Source organism: Mastigoproctus giganteus, chromosome 11 (assembly GCF_048544385.1).
Source record: "Mastigoproctus giganteus isolate SK-2022 chromosome 11, ASM4854438v1, whole genome shotgun sequence".
Taxonomy (NCBI): Eukaryota; Metazoa; Arthropoda; class Arachnida; order Uropygi; family Thelyphonidae; genus Mastigoproctus; species Mastigoproctus giganteus.
The window spans coordinates 1,723,210-1,744,527 of record NC_143585.1 but is presented as its reverse complement, the minus strand read 5'-3'; the positions used below and the strand labels follow the sequence as shown (position 1 = coordinate 1,744,527).

The 21,318-nt window shown below is 43.2% G+C and overlaps 2 protein-coding genes across 2 annotated transcripts in view; one reads left to right on the top strand and one right to left on the bottom strand.

Moving 5' to 3' along the window:
* The window catches only part of LOC150077640 (pyrethroid hydrolase Ces2e-like), a 74,858-nt gene that overhangs the window by 19,981 nt on the left and 33,559 nt on the right, over nucleotides 1–21,318 (top strand). The window contains exons 2-5 of the mRNA XM_090385561.1: nucleotides 3,897–4,082; nucleotides 4,338–4,485; nucleotides 16,158–16,343; nucleotides 16,791–16,978. Of these exons, the coding sequence (XP_090241687.1) occupies nucleotides 3,897–4,082; nucleotides 4,338–4,485; nucleotides 16,158–16,343; nucleotides 16,791–16,978 (708 nt within the window). The remainder of the gene's footprint in view (nucleotides 1–3,896; nucleotides 4,083–4,337; nucleotides 4,486–16,157; nucleotides 16,344–16,790; nucleotides 16,979–21,318) is intronic.
* LOC150077641 (beta-scruin-like) lies at nucleotides 6,831–9,497 on the bottom strand. Its single transcript, XM_090384842.1, has one exon. The coding sequence runs from the start codon at nucleotides 9,495–9,497 to the stop codon at nucleotides 6,831–6,833; it is 2,667 nt and encodes an 888-aa protein (XP_090240968.1).

The window sequence follows — 21,318 nt, the reverse complement described above, 5'->3', positions numbered from 1 at the left end:
CGTGTCCTGTCATAAAATACGAAGTTTCAATTTCTGGAAACAACCAGCTGTTTTTTTTTTTTTTTTTTTACTTATCACAGACAAAGTTAACATCTGCAAGAAACAAACGGTGGGTAATCTGACCAGTCTCACTACTGCACCATCTGATCTGCCACTGATCCATCAAAGCGGTCATTCTCAATTTCTTAGCCTTAGACTTAGTTATATCTAAATTATTAGTAATACCCTCAAAAGTAAGTTCAACCCCTTTTCTCAAATAGTAACAAAAAAAACCTATATGTAAGCAGCATAGAGATCTCGAGGCATACAACCAGATATAACCTGAGCAGCATTAGTGGAAACACATTTTAAACAAAGATAGTATCATTTTCCTTTGTATAGACAATAATTTTTGTCTGAATTTCACAGTGAGTAATCTTGAATACCAAACATTAGCTCCATACACAATGATAGGCAGAAATACTGCCTTATAGTATAATACAAGAGTCTTCTTACTCAGGCCCCATTCCTTTCTACTAATCTTAATAATAGACGAGGAAACGTTTTTCATTTTTTCACCTAAATAATCTAAAAAGTCAACTTACTGTCAATTAATATCCCTAGATGTTTTGTTGTCTTAACCATAGGGATTTGTTTCCCTTCAGTTAATACCCTCGGAGGCCTTCCCACATCTAATCTACTTTTACGTAACATCATTACAGTTGTAGCCGAGTGGTGAGGCGCCCGGGTGCATAAGTACACGTGCCTCGAGTGACCGGGGTTCTAACCCGTGACTGCTGAATACGGTGCTGTTTCTTGTATTCTGTCTATCTTTGTGAACTCCTCTGACCGTTTGGTCGCCCTGGAGTACAAACAGAAAATTTATTATTTATTTATATCTTTAACTTATGATCTGATGACCAGATTATCCATTACAGTAACTGCCTTAATCTCTAAATCCCGTCTTGACATGCCATTAAAACCCAGCACCAAATCATCTGCATATGCAATTTTATGGCATTGCATATCTGTGTTTTGTAATCATAAATTCAATACCATGTTCCAGAAGGTTGGCCCCAAAACAGATCCCTGGGGACAACCTCTTAAAATATTCTTTGAGTACACCAAATGCTGAGATCTTACCAAAATCTTTCCAAATAAACTAGTGATCATAGATCCATCATATTTCAACTTACAGTGGACACAGAGATTTATTCCGTTCACAAGAACAGGAATAAGTCTCTGTGTCCTCAATAATAAGTCCTCAATTTGTATAACAATTGAGGACATTTCAACAAGCGCAAAGAAGAAAGTATGCTTTCATGTCAGACATTATCAAAAGTTCCTTCAAAGTCTATATAAATATTTAATAAACCAATCATTTAATTGGAGGTGTAAGAATCTTTCAAAAATCTTAGACATATTTGGAAGTAAAGAGTTAGACCTGTATGCTCTAGGTTCTGACAAATCTTTGCCAGATTTAGGTATCAACTTTAGCAGGGTAACCTTCCAATATCCAGGAAAGCTACCAGTCAAATAACACTTATTAAAAATCTCCAACATTAGATGTGGATAGACCTGAACCATTTCGAGTATTACATTATTTTCAACAAGATCAATACCTGGAGTTTTATTGACGTTAATACCCGAACAAACTTGTTTAAGATCATTAACCGTAAATAAAGTATCCGCACCTGAACCAACATAATTACAATTACCACACCTTACATGCAATTGATTTACAGTATCATCCCCCACATCTGGAAATAAACAGTTAACTATACCAGCAACTGTTGTCTCCCAGTCACTTGTTTCGCAACTACCTGACTTAATAGTAGATAACAGGGGACTGATTTGCATATTATTGGTTACTAACTTATATACAAGGCCCCAGGGATCAGAGTTACCCGCCCCTGAGACCAAGTTTTTTCACGATTCAGTTTCACTGTTAAGTATTAATTTATGATAAGTTGCCCTCTTAATTTTATAGATTTCTTTATAATACAAGATTTCCTGGAAACCCCATGACTTATGACGCTGAAAAGCCTTCCTGGCTGAAAATACCTCTCTACGCTTAATACTTAACTGTTCATTCCACCAAGGAACCGACTTCTTTATTCCCCTCCTTTTTTTAACTGAAAAATAAAGAGCCCTGTAAATTGTGTTCTGAGTGTAGAATGCAAATTCCTCTGCATTCACATTAGACACATATTTATATTGATCCGATTCAATTTTCTCTTTTACCAAGTTCCAAAACTTGTTCCAATTAATACTTTTATACCTGAACCTTATAATTTCATTATTTTGTGAACAGGATTGTCTCTGTGTCCACTGTAAGTTGAAATTTGATGGATCTATGATCACTACTTGTAAAATCCAGCTCAACACTCCACTTTATAATTCTTTTTGACAAAGCATAGTTTGCGAGAGTAATGTCGATGTTAGACTGACCACGGAGATTATCAAAGGTGTACAAACTCACCAGTATCTACACAACCCCAAAAAGTTTAGGAAAGAATATTCAGGTTCAAGAACTTTTGATTTTCCAAGTAAGCAAGTTTTGAAAAAGCATGCTGAACAGATTTATCAGAGATTATTTGCAAAACATTCCGAAGGAGTCTTAGCGTTGAATGAAGAAATTGAAAATAACTGTTCTTTTAGAAGAAAACAAAGACTCGTCTAGTTCCGATGTTGGAGATACACTCATGCGAGAGTATGATAGTGTAATAAAGAGATTAACTGAAGAGCCTTCAAAATGTCCGTGTGAATTGGAAATCAGCAAAGAATTTAAAATTTTGGAGGCAATTAGCAGTAGAAGTGAAAAGCTGGAGAAAGTGTATAGAGCACTGCTGACCATTAAACCAACAAGTGTCCAATCTGAGAGAGAGTTTTTTTCACTGGTCTCTTTAACACAAAAATAAGGAGGTCAAGTCTATCAGGAAAAATGCTTAATACACTGTTTTTTAAAGGATCATTTTCAGGAAAAAGCTGAGCAATAAATAGTAAAATAATTTCCTCAAGCTGTTTCACATTATTTTTATTTATTTATTATTATTATTATTATAGGGCTTATTATTTTTTTGTTTACTATACGAGAAGATAGTTTTTATTCAAAGGATTTGAATACAATTTGTAATTTTGTATAATCTCAAGCTGGTTACTTTTTTGGAGAATTTTAATTTTTAAATTTTTTTTTTCTATAAGACGTGATAGATTTTGTTTAAAAGATTTGATTACGATTTGTACAATCTACCCAAGATAAAAGAAATACCTGTGTTATAAGCTTTTAATTATTTTCCCTAAGTCTGAGAAAATCGGTTTTAAAAACCGGTTTTAAGAGTAACTTCGGTTAAACTCGGGTTTGAAATTTCTCGGTTTTATGCAAGCCCTAGTAATTAGGCTATTGGCCTAACCTCTTTCAAACGTTGATTCGGTAGAGTAAGTAGCGGGCGTGAGCATAAATTACGTCGTTCACGATTTCGATTCTAGCTGTTCGAAGTTTAGTAGGTGTCGTCAAGGATGTTTACACATGAAACCTGTTTCGCGCGTACACACGCGATATTTTTAATTCTGCGATCGATCCACGTTCTCGTTCATTCCACAGAATAAACAGAGCGCCTATTCATAACACAGTTCGTGGTACAGTAAAGAGATGTTTTCTTAAAAAGTAAGAAGGGGCCATTAACAGTGTATAGAGCCATTATGAACAGGGTGAACGTCCAATCAGCTGGATAGTCGAGCGCCTGGGTCGTGCATATTATGGCAACGGTAACACACCGCGTAACAAAATCGACACGCGGCTTTTGGCACGACTTTGTACCTCATCAAGTAACGCGGTGACAACTGGAAAACGAACGGATTCAGGGTGTGCTCCGCCTTTGTGTTTCGTTGTTTAATCTTCGTTCGTTCTTTTTCAGGAACCCGTCCCTCATCGGCCCTGGAATGGAACCCGTGCAGCGACAGAATTCGGCCCCATGTGCCTGCAGGGAGAGAAGCATTCTGTGTGGGCACTGCTGGACGGAACCAACAAGTTGAAGAGGACCAGGATTCGCATGTACGAGCAGAGCGAAGACTGCCTCAACCTGAACGTATTCGTGCCCGAAGTAAGTGCGCACCCTTTCGACCCCCTTTTGCGCTTCCTGCATTCTCGCCACGCGAACAGGGCGTCTGAGAAATGACGACAGCCCTCAGATCGGCACCCGAACGAAATGGTTCGATGCAGCTCCCAACTCCGTCCCTGACATCTCTCGAATGTTGTCGTTTCTCGACCCCTGCCCGAAATGACCTCGTCAGTGTATTTGTACATTGCACGCGCCAATTTTACCGCCCACCGTTAACCGTTTTTTTTTTGTCCGCAGGTCAAATTTGATGGACTTCTGTCGGTGATGGTGTACATCCACGGGGGTTCGTACTTCCTGAACGGAGGTCGGTTGTACTCCGGAGAGTGGCTCGCTTCTCTAGGCGGAGTCATTGTGGTGACGCTCAACTTCCGGCTTGGAGCCCTCGGTAAGTCCCTGCTCTTTTCATTCTGCGCCCGACTTTTCTTAAGTGTTATCGGAGGTCACTCGGCCGACTGAGTAGATAATTCTTGCCAACAAACATATATCTGTGTTGTCAGAAGATCTCAGCGCTAATTCCCTCCCTATTGAAACTCTGAATCCAACCTTTTGTATTCTGCAATCAACTGAATTCCAGGAACTACTCTTTAATACTATGCAGAAAACCCTCATTCAAATTCAGCTAATCAGCGTACCTCACACTGCAAAATCCGATATTCCCCTGGATTCTAATCAACAGGCTGAAATTTCCGACATTAACGCCCAAATTAAAAATATCTTGTCAATTATGTCTTGCCACTTAAGGGAAGCTAGGAATAATTCTGAACCTACTCTTGAAACTAATGGGCTCAAAGTGAATAGGAATTCTTCATTACCTGACGATGCCCTTAGTATTGAGACCAGATCTTCATCTTCCACCGGCCTCAATACTTCTACTGCTGCAAATATTAATTTGCCCAAGCCTGCTAATATTCATGATTCAAGTCATTCAACAGAGAAATTTATTGCCAAACAGACTCTGTTAGATGATTCTTCTGATGTAAATAGAACCACTCCTACCACCTGCTCTCCTCTGCGGAACAGTTCTGTCTGTACCTCTATTTTACAAGCTCAGAGCCACCAAGTGGAATCCTCTTCAACATCAGTTAAGGCAACATATGCAAAAATAACTGCTGCCACATCTAATGAGGTCTGCAACCTGTCTGTAAGGCTGCCGCCACAGTGAGTAAACCTGTTTCTGATTGCCAGTCTCAAATATCACACCAAAGATCAAAACAAAACAAATCTTCAGAAAATGCTAAAGCCTCTATATCTCAAGATACTTCCTCCAAGCTTCCAGCCAAAATTCATCAAACACAGAATGTAACTACTGCAGAAAAATCTCAGTTACTCAAACATAAGTATAATATCAATTATTCCCACAAAAGACCGAATTTTTCTTTCTAGACTTGGACCCGCCACTAAATCTGAAGATCTTATCAACTTAATTAAAGAAGAATATGGTTTCGGATTACATGTCCGATCTCTGAAGACACGGTGTCCCGCCTACTCATCTTTTATAATAACGTGCCTTCCATCACAAACAGAATAACTGCTGAATCAAAGATCCCTCTTATCAGGGGCTCTAGTAAAACGCTTCACGGACAGACCGCCAAGGGAGTCCAAAATCTCTTCTCTACACATGCTCATTTACTATGCCCTCCTCTGGTCATAGAATCCCCAGATCCGAACTGTTCAGTGTTTACCTTCAGAATTGCAGGAGTAGAATTGCTAATGTCTCCCGAACCACTACCTTTGTGGATTCGGGAGACATTAGCACTTCTTCGGTTCAGTGATGCTCTCATTGGCATTCCCAGCGGTTTGATTGGTTGGTTGTTGTAGGGTTTTAGGCGAGTCAGCAACTTGAGATGGAAAAACAACTTTTGCACTGAGATGAAAACAGTTCATTGGGCAAATTTCAAATGTGGAAATCGTAGTGTTCACGAGAACAGTTTTAATTTAGTCCACTTTTGTCATCCAATTCAAACATTTCTATCCTTCCAGGCAAAACTGATATTCCTATCTTGTACGTGGACAGCAATTTTAGCTGTCCACGTACGCCTTTGAGGGAACATAATTCACATCACAAAATTTAGACCAAATCACCACAAATTTGAATATTTTACCAGAACCGCAGCATTTCTAAATAAAAACAAGATTTGATATCTTTTTTTTTAGCAAAATTAGTATTAAAAACTAATTTTATAATCTGTTTTACAACAATTTACTTTATTTTATTAGGTTTTATGTATTATTTAAACTAATAAAAATAAATTTATCTTATTGATGTAATATTATCAATATTATCAATAATAATATTTTTGAATTTTTTCGCTTTTAATTAAAAAGCTTTCTACGCTTTTTAATTTCATCACGCTTTTTAATTAATTACTACTGCCCTATTAATTAGTGTTTCTGCGTTTAAATATTCCTCATAAATATTTTATTTACTGCAGGTTATGTCTTGCATTTATAAAGATATGACAATTGTAAAGAAAACTGTAAATCACAATGTCTTGCGATTAAAAAAAGAAAAGGAAAAGTGTCGTTCGTCAAACAAGTTCGCTGTTTTTAGCCGTGAGGAAAGAAATTGCGTGAGTGGAGTGCGGTGTGAACGCAACAAACGTGACCTGGATGGCCAAAGTAAGCGTCGTTTAAGTGTACGCGTTTCTTTATTTCTACAGAAATGAATCGTTGGGTGTACAGAAGCAAAGGCGGCTCCTCTTCTCTCAAGCGTCCTCCGCATCCGAAAGGTCACGTTTTTCTCCTGAGTTTCGCACTTTTGTTGGCGCGACAGTTCGCAATGAGGGACATCACGCTTCCCGAGCCGTACACTTCCTTCAGTCTCGGCGGAAGAATCACGCAGCCCGTGTTGGACAGGGACACTGGAAGCGGAGCCAGGGGCTGCGCGTATTTCTTGTGGGGAGTCAAAAGGTGGGTGTCCGAGGACGCTTTGTTCTTCTGGCTGCTCATTCCTCCCACCAGATACAGACCCGATTCCACCACGGCCGCGCACAGACAATGTTTGGGCCAGAGCAGGCTGCATCTTCTGCGCCACCTCTGCGAATTGTGGTCCAGCATCCAGATCACCCCCAAACTCTTCAGCTTTCCCTGGTCAGAAGTGGCTCCCCCGCACAGGTGGACGTATCCCGAAACTATCGCGGCTGCGCCGAAGGCCACGGGGATTTCCAAAGGTGGTCCGTCTTTCCACACTCTGGAAACGGGGTTGTACCTCAACACGCTGCTCAGCACGGAGTAAGTGGGTCGGTCGGTGATGCCTCCCATCACCCAGATGTCGCCCAGAAAATAGACCACGGCCGCCCCCATGAGGGGACAGGGGAGGCAGTCGGAAGGACTCCATCTGTCTTCCAAAGGATCGTACACTTCCATCGAGGAGAGCAGCCTCCCCTTGTCGTCCCTTCCCCCGACTGCGAAAACCCTCCTGTCTAACACCGCCATCCCGTGGAAGATCCTTGCGTCGTTCATGGCGGCCCTTTTCTCCCACCGCCTGTCCGCGATATCGAAAGCCGATACGTGTCTGGATGCCGACATTCGCCCACGAGCCGTACTGAAATCGTACCCGCCTATAATGTAGACCGTGTCGTCGAACAGGAAGCTGATGTGATGACTGCGGGGCTCCGGCATCAAGTCCACAAATTCCCAAGTGTTCTTGAAGGGGAGAAATCTGAGGATCAGTTTCCCCAAAGTCTCGTTGAACTGTTTCTTCGGATTCATCCCTCCAAAAAGCAGAATAGCCGGCAACGCCTGGTCGTGCAGCGAAAACAGATGAGCGCGGTGCTTCTGCAACTTCCTCAGTTTCTTGTTGAGGTCCGACGAGCGATGTGACAACGTCCTCCGAGGGTCCGACAGGAGACCCAGGTTCGGGTCCAAGGATTCCGGAACAGGGCTGTCTCGAGCTGCAGTCGGTATTTCGGGGAATTTCAGTTCGTGGCTCTCCAATTCATGCGTCGGCCCTTCCTCCACGCTGTTGAAATCGATTGTCGTCTCTCGAACTTTAAATTTTCCGTCTGGCGATTCGGAGTGCACTTCGACCTTCTTCTCCATCGTGTACGACGACTCTCGGATGCTCCTTCTGTTTTCTGTCCATTTTCTTCTTTCTTTCATTTCCTCCGCTCTTAAATCGTCGGGGTACAATGTCAACGCGGCTGCCCCAGTGGTGGCGGCAGGCAACGACGAGATCGCAGTCACGGATCCAGAAGAAAGGTTGTGCAGTTCCGCTTGAGACAGCGGTCGCCGAAGGACGGAACTCATTCCGCCCAAGATGTAAACGCACGAGCCCGATTTTGCGAGGGCAGTCGCGTGTTTGGGTAGCGCGAGCCTCGCCGAGTTCAGCCATTCTCCCTCGTCGGATACGTAAACATCCACACATCCCGTACTCCGTAATCTCCAGCGTCTTCCGCATTTCTTGAGCGAGCACCCCCCGTAAACCCACACGTCGCTCCGAAGCGCTGTTGCCGAGCAAAACGCGCGAGGACTGATCAGGGGGTTTCTCTCTTTCCACCTTCCCGAGTGCGGGCGGTAGCTGAAGACTGTCGACACAATGCGGGATTTAAAGTTTCGCCGCGGAAAGGTCATCCCTCCGATGATCCAGATGGCATCCGTGAGACACACCGCGGCCGCGCCCATTCTTGGTTCCGGCAACTCGTCCGCTTTTCTCCAGAGGTCGTGTTCCGGATCGTAAACTTCCACCGACGAGAGCACCCTCCCGTTTTCGTCTCGTCCCCCGAACACAAAGAGCAGCCCCTGAAATGCGACCATGGAGTGACACGCGCGGGCATGAGTCATGTCGGCACATCGGTGCCACGTGTTCGAATGCAAATCCAAATAGACGGCGAATGAGGTGGCGACCATCTCACCCGAGCGGACCTTAAAGGGACTGTACCCCCCCGTGACGTAGACGCGGGAGCCGAGCAGAGTGACCGCGTGGTAGGAGAGGGGCTCGGGCATGGTGTCATAGAAGCTCCACAGCCCCTTTCTGCAGTGGTACCTGAAGATGGATCCCCCCAGCAAGTAATCGCCAGGCTGGCAGGGGTTGAGGCCGCCGAACAGCGCAATTACGGGGTCGTGGGTGGCCCGTAAGTGGGCAACCATCGGCGTGTCGATCGCGGCGTTGGCTGTGGATCGCCACTGTTGGCTGATCTTGTGTCTCGTTTCGGAGTTCACGGGCGACAGGAAGGGCACGCATCCCAAGTTTGGGTCGAGACACTTGGGGAGGGCGTAGTAGAGTGGCACGGAGAGGGAGAGCGCACTCGGGTACGAAACCCCCTCGCACACCGGTCGCTCGTCGTGGATGGACAGCAGAGACAAGTAACCCTCGTTGTCCGATTCCGGTGGGGGGAAAGCTGGTTCCGGCGACTCTTCGGGGGGCGGAATTTTGTCCTCGTTTGGTTTGGAGCTCATGACGACGATGCGTTGGCTTCTTCTGTGCACGCGGTCAGTTGTGTCGCCTCTCCGTTGTCCCACCTGCAAACCATCATTGCAATTAGTCTTTTCATCCACCTCTCTTTGCTAATATTATTATTTTTTTTTTTTTGCGATAAACTCGCGGCGCTCGTGAATATTTTAATCCCTTAAAGTTCAGCGGCGTACGCAAGGAGGAGGGAGGGTAAAGTAAGAAAAATATTTTCTAAATTTCGGCAGGGTTTACTCCTCCCCCCCTCCCCCGCGCTCTCCCCTGCGTACACCGCTGATGAAGCTGTTAAGTTAACGGCTTTCTTCCACAACACCTTAAGAATACCGAGTCCATTAATGGCGCACTTAATTAAGAAAATCCAAAATGAAAACTTTCGAATTTCATTTATTGTTTGCGCGTCGCCGTAATGTTCGAGGAGATTCGGCCGTGTCCATTAAGATACCGCACGTGCACCCGTTTCGTATCCACGGTTAGGATCGTACTCTTTTCTTGGCATCCGAGTTGAGTTCAAGCAATTGGTTAATAAACAAATTTCAACGTAAGAGAAAACGAAGAAGTGGCATTCTGCGTTCTCTGAAAAGAATGCATTTCGATTTTATTCCATAAATGTTAGTGAGAGAAGTTAGTGTCCATTCCGCGGGAGGCTGGCTTCTACTGTCTACAAATAGATTGCTTCGTCTTCTGAACACAACACTGTCGAAGTCATTAAACCATCGTCGTTCTACGAACAATGGCCAGAGAGTCTCTCTCAACTCCACTGCAGCAGATCCTTCCCAAGTTCGTCTTAAGTGAACATAATTCTCGCGCTGTAGCATCATACGTTGAGAGGTTCCTTCTTGTCCACGTTCCTTGTTCTTTCAACGTGAACTGGAACAGTCTTAAGCCAAGCCGTGTCCTGGATGTAATTAAGAAGGTTGCATTAAGGCCAAATTGGAGCCACGGTTTCTTTTTATTCACAGTTTCAACCTGGGGCAAAAACAAATCCGTTTGTCTACCCTTAGTGGAACTTTTCCAGTCGATTATTCTGCCAAAATGCCATCAATTCTCGTAATATTCTCGTAATACAGCACACCATTCAATAGGACGACATATTTAACGGGCATTTTTCCAGGTATTAATTGCAGAGGAGACAGTTGTGCATGCCCTGGTCACACCAAATCTTTGTGTCTGCAGTATATACTTTTTTATATACTGCAGACACAAAGATTTGATAACCACATTGCTTACTCTACGTACCCGAGCTCCAGAGACATTCGTACAAAAGGTTCGCTGATCGGCCTTTTATACCCCAATCAAATCTACCGATCCCACCCCTCGAATCTCGGCATAATGTTCTCATTTCTTAAACGCGCTCTATAAAGCGCAACCTTTTTTTATTTATCGTGGACTCGGTCCTTTCTTAAAGCCAAACTGGTTTTCTGAGGGCGTACATTTTTCATTAGGGATAATCGTTAATGGGCTCATACAGAGTCGTCCATGCACTTTGCCCAGAACCGAGAGAAGAGCCGTTGGAATCGCGTGTATCGATTGAGACTGGCGAGTGCAGTTAGCCGAGGACACTTGTTTTCTGTAGACGGATAGATTTCGATGGAATTGAGGTCACGTCAGCTTTAAATTGTTTCTTGTCTAAAAGACTGATGAATTCCCGTTGGATCCATCTTATTCGCTTCTCACAACACTCTCCTTACTAAAATTGTACGCATTTGTCATCATTCCGTTTATAGGTCCACAGTGCCTTGATGGAAAAAACCGAAATAGTTTTAATGGGGTATTTAATGTAAATCTCGCTCCCTGCACCTCAAAACGAAGTTCATCGAAAACAGGACTCTTCTTCAATCTTCTTGCAAAGTATCGGATCCAGTGGAGTGGTGGGGTACGAGTGCCGTTTAAATTTCGGGAGGGTGCGATCAAGTGAATCAAGGAACGCCCTCGAGAGATCGCTGTAAACAGGGTCGACGTAATTTTCTTAGTCCAAAAAACACCGAGGTCCCTCGCCACTAATCCTCCAGGACGGAGTTCGAGAATTTCGCGAATAATTGAGTCGATCACGTGACAGAGTGAACGTGCGATAATTTTCGACTTCTAATTTGGAGGCCTTCTTCGATGCATAAAAGGAATTTAAAATGGATTCTTGGGGGTAACGATTCGTTAAAAATAAGGGAAAGGTGATCCATTAAGGAGTTGAGAATACAATTTAAAAATGAAATTTAAAGCCGCCGAAAAATAACTTTTTAAAATTTTAAAAGAGCCCTCAAATCGAATTAACAAATTACAATAACCGCGTGGGGTTGCCCGTTTTATTTTGGTCTGGGACGGGGACTACTACGATTGCTGTAATTTGCGTGTTTCTGGATAGAATGGCTGTCGTTCAACTACGCAATCACTCGTTTAACTTTACTTCTCGGTAAATTTAATTGAGTACTTTTGCTTTTTAAGCGTTTCATCAGCCTTTTCCTCAAGTTTAAGAGCGCTTTTTAATTCGGTACTGTAGATGTCTCCGAGGAATACTGATGGCACTGACATTCTTGATGAATTTACCTCCTCTGCAGATGTATGTTCGTAGTATGTACGGATCCAGTCAACCCGAAACATTTATTTTACGAGAGTGTCCAGTGTACGACTCCCCTTCCTTAATTGTAGCGCTTATCTTTTCGTTTGTTCCACACGCGAATTAACAGATCGCTCATTTTACCGAAGCCTTTCAAAGCCTTAAACACTTCGACGAAGAACAACCCAGCTACTTCTCACCATTTGTGGGGAAGCCTCGATTCCAGCCGTATTCACTTACTACGAATTAGAGGTCGTCTTCCACCATCACATCGCTAACTCCTCAATCGCGTTGCATGTCTTAAGTGGAGAGCGGAACAACACCTGTGGATTGCTTCTCAGATAGGCACGAATCATGTAAAGCCTACTGCGTTCGTGATTTATTTCTTTGCTGCACCATTTCTAGCATATAATATTGCTCATTATTAGCGCTTTTTGTAAATAAATAAAAATAAGAAAATTCTCTTTCGCCTAAAGGTTTATTTAACTGTTGGAACAACTTACCGCCTGGAACTTCGGGTATTTTAAGTAGAACTTAAGCAAATTTGAGGGAAAGTTGGACAGATGCCTGGATGGAACAAGATAGATGATACTTAATAAGGCCGGTGCTGAAAACCTCGCACCGATTTGCTTTTATTAACAGTAACAGCAACTTGAAGTTGCATTTGTTGAATAACTTCAGTGTTGCGTCATAGTGGTTGTTGCGTCATCCTTGTTTTGCTCCTGCCAATATTTGGCGCATCAGCTCTGATTACGTTCCACTCCGTACGGCTTTGCAGTAAGCTCCTTTTCTGAAAGGATCCTTAAGGAATGTCTTCTCTCCGAATGGATTCGTGCTCAGATCTCCCTCTGAACGAGACACAAGTGGCGAAACCACTCCACTGTCACGGAGTTTTCCACGAGTACACCACACGAGCAGCTGCGTATTCTATGCGTAACCCATTGTACAAACATACTTGGGAAAGTAATGTTCGTTTTTAATTTTAAAGAAAGGTTCTTTTTATTAATTTTCAACTGAAACTGCATTAAACAGTTCCAACGTTATAGAAACATTTTATCCACTGCAAGGGGAGGAACGGTGTTAATTGGAGATTACACGATATCACGGGAAGGGAGGGAAGGAGGGAGGGAGAGAGGGAGGAAGGAAGGAACCGAACTGGACAAACATTTAGAGGGAATTGTATTGTAATTTTTTTTTTTTTTTTTTTTTTTTTTTTTGGCTGATGCTGCATAAGCTCATACACTTGCTTTCTTGCATCACATGCCACTTCTGCTATTATTACTACTACTAGTAGTACTTTCATTTCTTTTGTTCTTTTATTTCCCTTTAAAAGAGCGAATAGTTGTAGGATCAGAAGAACAAGAATTATTGCTCACAAAATGGTGTGAGTAAAATTTTAACAGCTCTGCGCTAAAGCCGGGACTTCTTTGGCTGTTTCGTGCTGAAGATTTTTTGATTTTCCAAAGTTAACTTTTTACGCCCAAGTTTTTCGCTCGTAATGGAGTAGCCAGCTACTCCTTTTCTATATATCTATCTATCTTTATTTTCTCTTAAGAGAACCCCCCTTACGGCTATTAATTAATGAGCCGGTGCACATTCAGATATACAAATATAAGTTATATACAGAATTATCCATTTATAATTTATACATATCGTTGTCTTAATAAATTATACAAATTATACGTTGTCTAATTAATTATATTATACATATCATTGCCTTATTTTACATGACAGGCAGAGAGAGAGAGAGAGAGAGAGAGAGAGAGAGAGAGAGAGAGAGAGAGAGAGAGCATAAGCATAATTTGCAAATTTTACAAGGAATTAGAGAATGTTCACAACTACACCACTATTCTCACAGCAAGATAACAGAACAACAAGATGTCCAATATAAACATAACACGAGCAAAAACAGTCCCGATCAGTTCATTCTTCATTTCCTGCATTCTGTTTTCTTTTCATCTGTGGGCTTCACTCAACATTTATAGATGGAGTAATGCATTCTGAAACGTTTCAGTCCTGGACCTCTTCTCTATGCAAAGCTTTTCTAGGTCTGCTTGAAGATCGTTGTACCTCTTAATGGTGTTAGAAAGAAAAAAATCACTGAAGGCTTCCCAGCTGAGTTAGCGCGCTGCTGAGTGGAGGGGATGGTGTCCTATTCGCCCACCTTTGCGTCATGCGGAGCCGAGACAGCAGGTGGTCAGTTTTCGGCGAGTCCAGTCTCCCGGTCAGCAGTTTTGCAAGCGTGAGAATGTTCTTGGTGGTAATTATGCTTGAGCGTGTACAGATCAAGGTGTGACATCCAAGTTGGCATATAAAACCGCCCTTGAGATTGTAAATGGCTTCGTAGTGATCCTGTTTAACCATCTCAGCATCCAGTACTCTAAACCCAGGAAAGCCTTGATGGTAGCATCTGGGGCAGAAGACCAAATCTGAGATGCGTAGAGAGGGATGGGGATGACGCATCTTGAAATATATTGTTTAACAAGTTCAGGGCTCCTGTTACCAACCAGCTCCTGTCTGGACGTCCATAGCGCTGCGTAAGTTTTCTTCTTTACCTGTTCGAAATGGGGTGTGAAGTTTAGATTTTCGTCCCATTTCAGACCAAGATCAATATGTGTCCTGACTTTTTTGACCACGCTGCCATTTACGCGTATTGATATGTGGTTCTTTATTACGTTGTTGGTGAAAACCGTTTGTGCCGTCTTCTGTTCATTTAGTCGGAGCCCCATGCAATTAAGGTATTTTTGCCACTAGGCGAATCTGGAGTTTGCTTCGTTGTTGCGTTGTAAAGATGTGTTCTGGTCATTCGAGGTGACGAAATATTTCAAGTCGTCTGCATATACGACAAATTGCTTTTGATTTTTGGTCAGGAAAGGATGCAGTGCTGTTGCAAAGAGAGTAGCAGAGAGGACACCACCTTGTGGGACTCCCCTGTTGACTTGGACGGTCACTTTCGAAATTCCATTTATGGCAGTGATGCGTCTCTCCCTCAAAGAACTCGTTATTATAGCTAATACGTGCCCAGTTATGTGGAAATATTCCTCCAAGATGGTAGTAATAGCCGAAATTGATATACTGTCGAAAGCGGATGCAACGTCTAAGAAGACAATGTCTAATTGCTGTCTGAAGTTAAGGGCGTGTTGGATTCGAAATAGTCTCCATGAGATTGGTGGTAGTGGATCTTTGTGGGATCACTGAATGAAGGTACTCCGGTCTATGCCCGAAGCAATGATGGTTAATGGTATTTAAAAGGGATTTCTCAAATATTGCCTACCAGCACACTGCAAATCTTCTACACTTATTATCTATATAGCAATGCATTTAAAAACGGATAACTGAGTGCCTCTCAATGTTCATACAATATTTTGTAATAAGATTCCACCTTTATGAACCCAATAGCAGCGCCACCTGCGAATAATATCGAAATTCGTTAAAAATATTATTAGCAGACATTTAATTACTGAAATAAAATAAAATAAATTTTCTTTCATAAATTTTGTATGTAAATAAAATATTGTTGGCATTCTGAATCCTCCTTTGCCTTTGTAGAAGGAGGAAGTCGTCCAAATTAGATAAAAGTTTCTTAATTATAATACTGCAGTTGCTACCTGAAACAAATAATGTTCATTCATTTTGAGGTGGGTTCTTTACTGAAATAATAAGCGCTGACATGCACGAAAATATAATCTTGATCTTTTCTAAAGAGAAAAGCTGCTTTGGAGGCCAAGGAATGTTTCTCAGCGAAGGTCGTTTTCAGTATATTAAATTTAAATAAAATAAATAAAAATACCCCATGCTGCTACTTCACAAATCCAGAATTTAGATCGTTATCCTGTTACGTAAGACGCCACGAGAATGTTGTGATTACAATTTAGCGATGTGAGGAAGAGATTGCAATCTTCGGATAAAATTCTTTGCAGTTCGATGACAATAAAATAGCTTTTAAAAATAAGGTGGATCGCTGTTCTGCTTCACTTTGCGTGTAATTAGAACTTATAATTCTTGCAGGACAGCTTGTACCTACAGCACACGCGCGCACACATTCAAAAGTACTCTGTAAGGTTGTCTGAAATGTTTCCTCTTTTCTTTCCCCATCCAGGGTTCCTGAGCACGGGAGACAGGCACATTCCAGGTAATTACGGGCTGCTGGACCAGCTGCTGGCATTGAAGTGGGTCAAGGCAAACATCAAGGAATTCGGAGGCAATCCCGATGATGTCACAATTTTCGGGAACAGCGCGGGAGCAGCGTGCGTGGGCATCCATCTTGTATCGCCGTCTGCAAAGGGTAAGTTTGCGCCACTTCAAAAAGGGACACTAGAATCTGACTCTCCCTGTTTCCCGTAGTTCATTTTCTGGTGTTGATCAGAGAATTGCACCCTAGCCAGAAGGCACTATGGAGTGCCTTCTGGCTAGGGTGCAATTTTTAAAATTTTGGGTTAAAATTTAAAAAATTTTAAAATTTAAGATTTTGGATTTCGTAAAACAAAATTACCTTTGGGGTACAAAAATATCTCCTCGCGCCAAAACAGTGTTTTTGAAAGAAAGAAACGCAGAAAAATTTATTTTCAAAGGATGCGAAATGAAAATTAATTTTCATCGCACATTCTTGAAATTGAAAAAGGCACTTTCAAAGTTTTACTTTAAGGAATAAAGATGGTCCTTCCCCCAAGTTGGCATTTCCTCCCCCTTTCGTATTTTGAGTGCGCCGTTACCGTTATATTTCTTCCAACAGGGCTGTTTCACAAGGCCATCCTGCAGAGCGGGACCCCCCTGGCTCACTGGGCCGTACAGAGGAGTCCCCGGAAACACGTGTACCACCTGGCCCGCAGTCTGCACTGCTCTAGCGTCAAGAACGTGAAGCTGATGATTCGCTGTCTGCGCTCGGCGAGTTCCAAGGAAATAGCCAGGAAGATGGAAGAGGTGAGTACCCAAAGGAAGAACTCGCTGAATTGCGTGGGGTGTATAGTGAGTCTGTCAGCAGCTAAGAATTTAATTTCTTTGTATTGTAATCGTAATATTGGTAATTATATTTATAATATATTCAAATCTGTAACCCTTTCTATTTTTGTTCCCCCAAGCACGGTCTGATGATGGCTATCGGTAAGATGCCTGAAACGTTATCCTAATGTTTGCTAGTTTAAGCGAATAGCTTAGTAAACTATATTATTAATTTCATGGTATTCAATATAGTAATAATCGTAATGGAAAACAACTACGTAACGTCATTCCCTAACTGTTTTGGACTTCAAGAAGTTTGTTGAGGACTAGAGAGGACGTGTCGTCAGAAAGCAGTTCTGATCCTAAGCTGAGTGGTTGAGTCTGCGGTGATCCGCCAAGAGTGACACTGATGACCATCGCGATTAAAAAATAAAAAAAAAATAAAAAATAAATCTTTATTGTGAAGTAGAGTTACAGCACAATATCCCATCACGGCGACGAGCGCCAGGGGTTCACATATAGCAGTTAGGGAAAAGATAAGTACGGCGTATAAAAAAAAAAGGCTACAAAATAAAGCGAACACATACAAAAGGCTACAAAATGCCGATCATGAATGCAAAAGAAATACAAATACAGCATAAAAACACAGAGCTAGACACAAACACAGAAATAAATACAACTTTACAATACATCAGGCTTCAAGGGCTTTGATAAAGTTGTGTCTGTCCTTCTTCTTACTTATTATGCTGTCGATGTCGGCATCCACACGGTTGAGGGCGGGGAGCATCTGCTTGGGAAGAAATCTCTCAGTCACCACAAGCCTGTTGTGGTGAGCCACGAGTGCTGGTACCGACCTTAGCCTTGGCTGTGGGATCCTCCAAGAGCAAGCGTTCCAAATAAATATTTGGAGATGATATCTGGCCTGTGATGAGTTTGGCTGTGAAGACTAGCCTCTTTTCCACGATCAGGAACTTCAACCTCGGGATGTCGAGTGCTTGGGCCATCATGGTGGTTGTGGTAGCGGGAGGTAGCCGAAGCTTGTTATTGGCCCATTTCAGTAGCCAGTATTCAGCGGTGTACACCCGCTTGAGGTTTGTAGGTGCAGCAGAGGCCCATATTTCTGCACCATAGAGAATGGCGGGGTAGACGGTGGAGGTGATGAACCTTTTAATAGTGACAGGATGTCGGACGTGTAGCAGCTGCTGCTTTGAGATCCACCGTAGACGAGAAAATCTGATACTGATTTTGTCAATCTGGTTGACAAAGGACATCTTTTGGTCAAACAGAACGCCAAGGTCTGTGTGCGAGGGTACGTTTGGTATTCGTACCCCTGCGAGTGAAGCGTTGAGTACTGTCGGCATGGATTTAAGGGAGAATATAACCTGGGCAGACTTCACTGGGTTGATTTTTAGATTGAAGTTTGCCAGGTACAATTCTAGATCCTTAAGTTGGGAATTGATCCTTTTGCTGAGCTGAACGGGATTGTCGCCAGGGTTAATTTGAGTCAGCAGTTTGAGGTCATCGGCATAGCATAGGAGACCATTCGTTGAGGCAATGATTGGCAGGATGATAGCTGTGAACAGGACACCAGATAGGACACCCCCTGCGGTACTCCAGCAGTAATGTCGCAGGATAGGGTACGTTGCTGCCGATGGAGAATAAGTATTCTGTGACAGAGAAGAGATTCCAAAAAGCATATTACCTCGAATGTGAAATTTCTCCTTAAGTAGGAGGAGCAAGGCTGGGATCGACACGGCATCAAAGGCTGCGCTTATGTCGAGGTATGTGATTGCTAGCTCAGCTCTTTGTTCGAATACTGAGAGAATGCGTTCTGTAGTGGCTGCCAAGTTGGTGATTGATGATTTTCCTGCGATGGCATAGTGGATTTCAGGTAGTTTCGTCTGGAGGATTTGTTGAGTGATTGTGGGTAGCAAAGCCTTTTCAAGAGTTTTTAACAGACAAGAGGCAACTGATATGGGTGTGAACTGGCTGACGTTTGTGGCAAATTGGTTTTTAGGGATGGGATACACTCTGTACTTATTCCATTGGGGTTGGAAATAATGCTCAGCGAGGCATCTGTTATAGATCGAGAGAAGAGGGTCTATGATGAATGTGCTCAAGCATTTGATCATAAATTGCGGAATTCCATCCTCCCCAACAGTGGCTGTTGTGGGAAGGGAATTGATAGCACGTATGAGCTCCTGTTTCGTGATCTGGATGGTCCCTAGGACATCTGAAGGGCTTTCATAGTCAGGCTGGACATCTGTAGATGGGGCTGTGGTTGTATTTGAAAACCTGGCGATGTATTTGAGCCATTCTTGAGGATCAAGCATATGATTGAATCCACCATGTGGGGCAGCATAGAATGGCTTTCCTTTCCTCAGAGTGCGGTCAAGATTTACTTGGATTGCAGCAGCTTTCTTTCGATTAAAGTGGGCCCTGGCGCGGGAAAAGGCTATTCTGTCTTGACTGCCATTCGTAAGCTTCCATTTCTTATGTAGGACTTGTTTCATTTTGAAGCTGTTGTTGAGGTCAGCAGTCCACCACGATCTGGAACGGGGAGTTACTGTTTCTCGTTTGGTGGCAGCATAGTCGGTGACGGATTTAATCCAGTTAGACAAGAGTGTCACTGCGAAGCTGAGGTCGCAGTCAATGAGGACATCCCAAGGAATGCAGGATGCTGCTTCTACACAGAGTTAAGGATTAAGGTATTTAGGTGCTGAAACGTATCTGACTGTTTTGTTGTCAGGGATGTTGAAGTTTGACACCTGCAATGACAATGTCAAAACTATGGGCTGGTGATCGGACAGGAAGAATGCGATGGGGTCATCCTCAGCTGTGCATGGTGTTGAAGCAAAAGCGAGATCCAGTAGGTTCAATCCCCTGGTGGGTTCTCATTGACCCGTGTCATGTTGATGGATTTGAAGAACTTGCAGAGCCTGATAAAGAGGTGATGTCGGTTTGGAGGCACGTTAAAATCACCACAAACAAGGCGTTGTGCAGACGGACGAAGGTGGTTTAAGAGCCAGTTCTCTAGATCTTCAATAATTTCAATTGTAGGCCCTGGGGGAATATACACAGCTGCGATATCAATGTGGCTGGGGTGGAAGCGTAGCGAGACTATAATCGCTTCGAAAGCTTGAGTTGCAGTTGAGGTCGAATTCACATATGAGAATAGGGAGGTATTGTACAGTATGGCTACTCCACCGCCTCTAGATTGCTCCCTGGAGGCAGACAGCATGTGGTAAACAGCAATAGCTGAGCAGAAGAGTGTGTCTTGATTAGGTCGAAGCCACGTTTCTGCTAGGCACACCACGTCAGCGACCTGGGAGAGGAAGATCTGTTCTGCAGAGTCTAGTTTGTTCCTAATGGACCTGATATTTTGGAAGTACACCCTGATGACAGGTGGTCGACGAACTTCCGTCCTGATTGGAGGTGTTCTGAGTTGGCATGTTCGCGAGCGAACGGCACGACTTCCTAACGAAATATAGACTGGTATTTTATGGGGACCATCACGTAGAGGACTCAGGATACTCTTATCATGGCGGGGTGGTGCTTTAACTGTGGGGCTTGGCAGAGCAGTGGTATGAAAGGAGGACTGCTGAGATCTTTGTAGGTTGTCTGGCAATGCATCCAGTCAGCTATGGGTGGTGATGTTGCAGACTTGGTTTTGGGGCAGAGGTGGAGGTTGGGGAAGGCGACTGGTTCTCCCATTATAGAAGGGTCGAATAATGGTGCCAATAGGCCAGATAGATTCGGTTCCAATTAAATTGAACAGGTCCTGTGGGCAGTCAACCCTGAACGATGCGCAGCGGGGGTCCCTGGTGTGAAGTTGCTGCACCTTTAGTCGAAGGTTTAGTTGATCACGTAGAACCTCAGCGACATGATTTGCTGTGGTATTTGGGACTAAGCGAGATATGAAAAGTCCACTAGAGGGTCTGGACTTCTGCCGTCTGAGAGGTGTGTGGGAAGGCTGCAGTTTGGAGTTGGTCGATGTGCCAATTCGAAGCCATTCGCGTGAAGCTGTACTTGTTCGTTGGCTCACTCTGAAATTCATACGTGTACTTTCCTCTGATTGCATAGGATAGGATGGCTTTGCAGTGGAGTGAACTGGGAGCGGAAATTGTAGTGTGGAAGATTCCGCTGGTTCGAATATTGAATTCGTTCCGACACTGAATCCGAGGCCTTGTGAAGATGGGAAGTGCGAGTGAGGTATGACAGGACAGGCATTGCGATAAGTTGGGTGTGAAGGTGGAAATGATGACCTTTGCCTCATTGGCATAGAGGTAGAGAATTCGTTATTGCAAGTAAGAGAGTTTCTA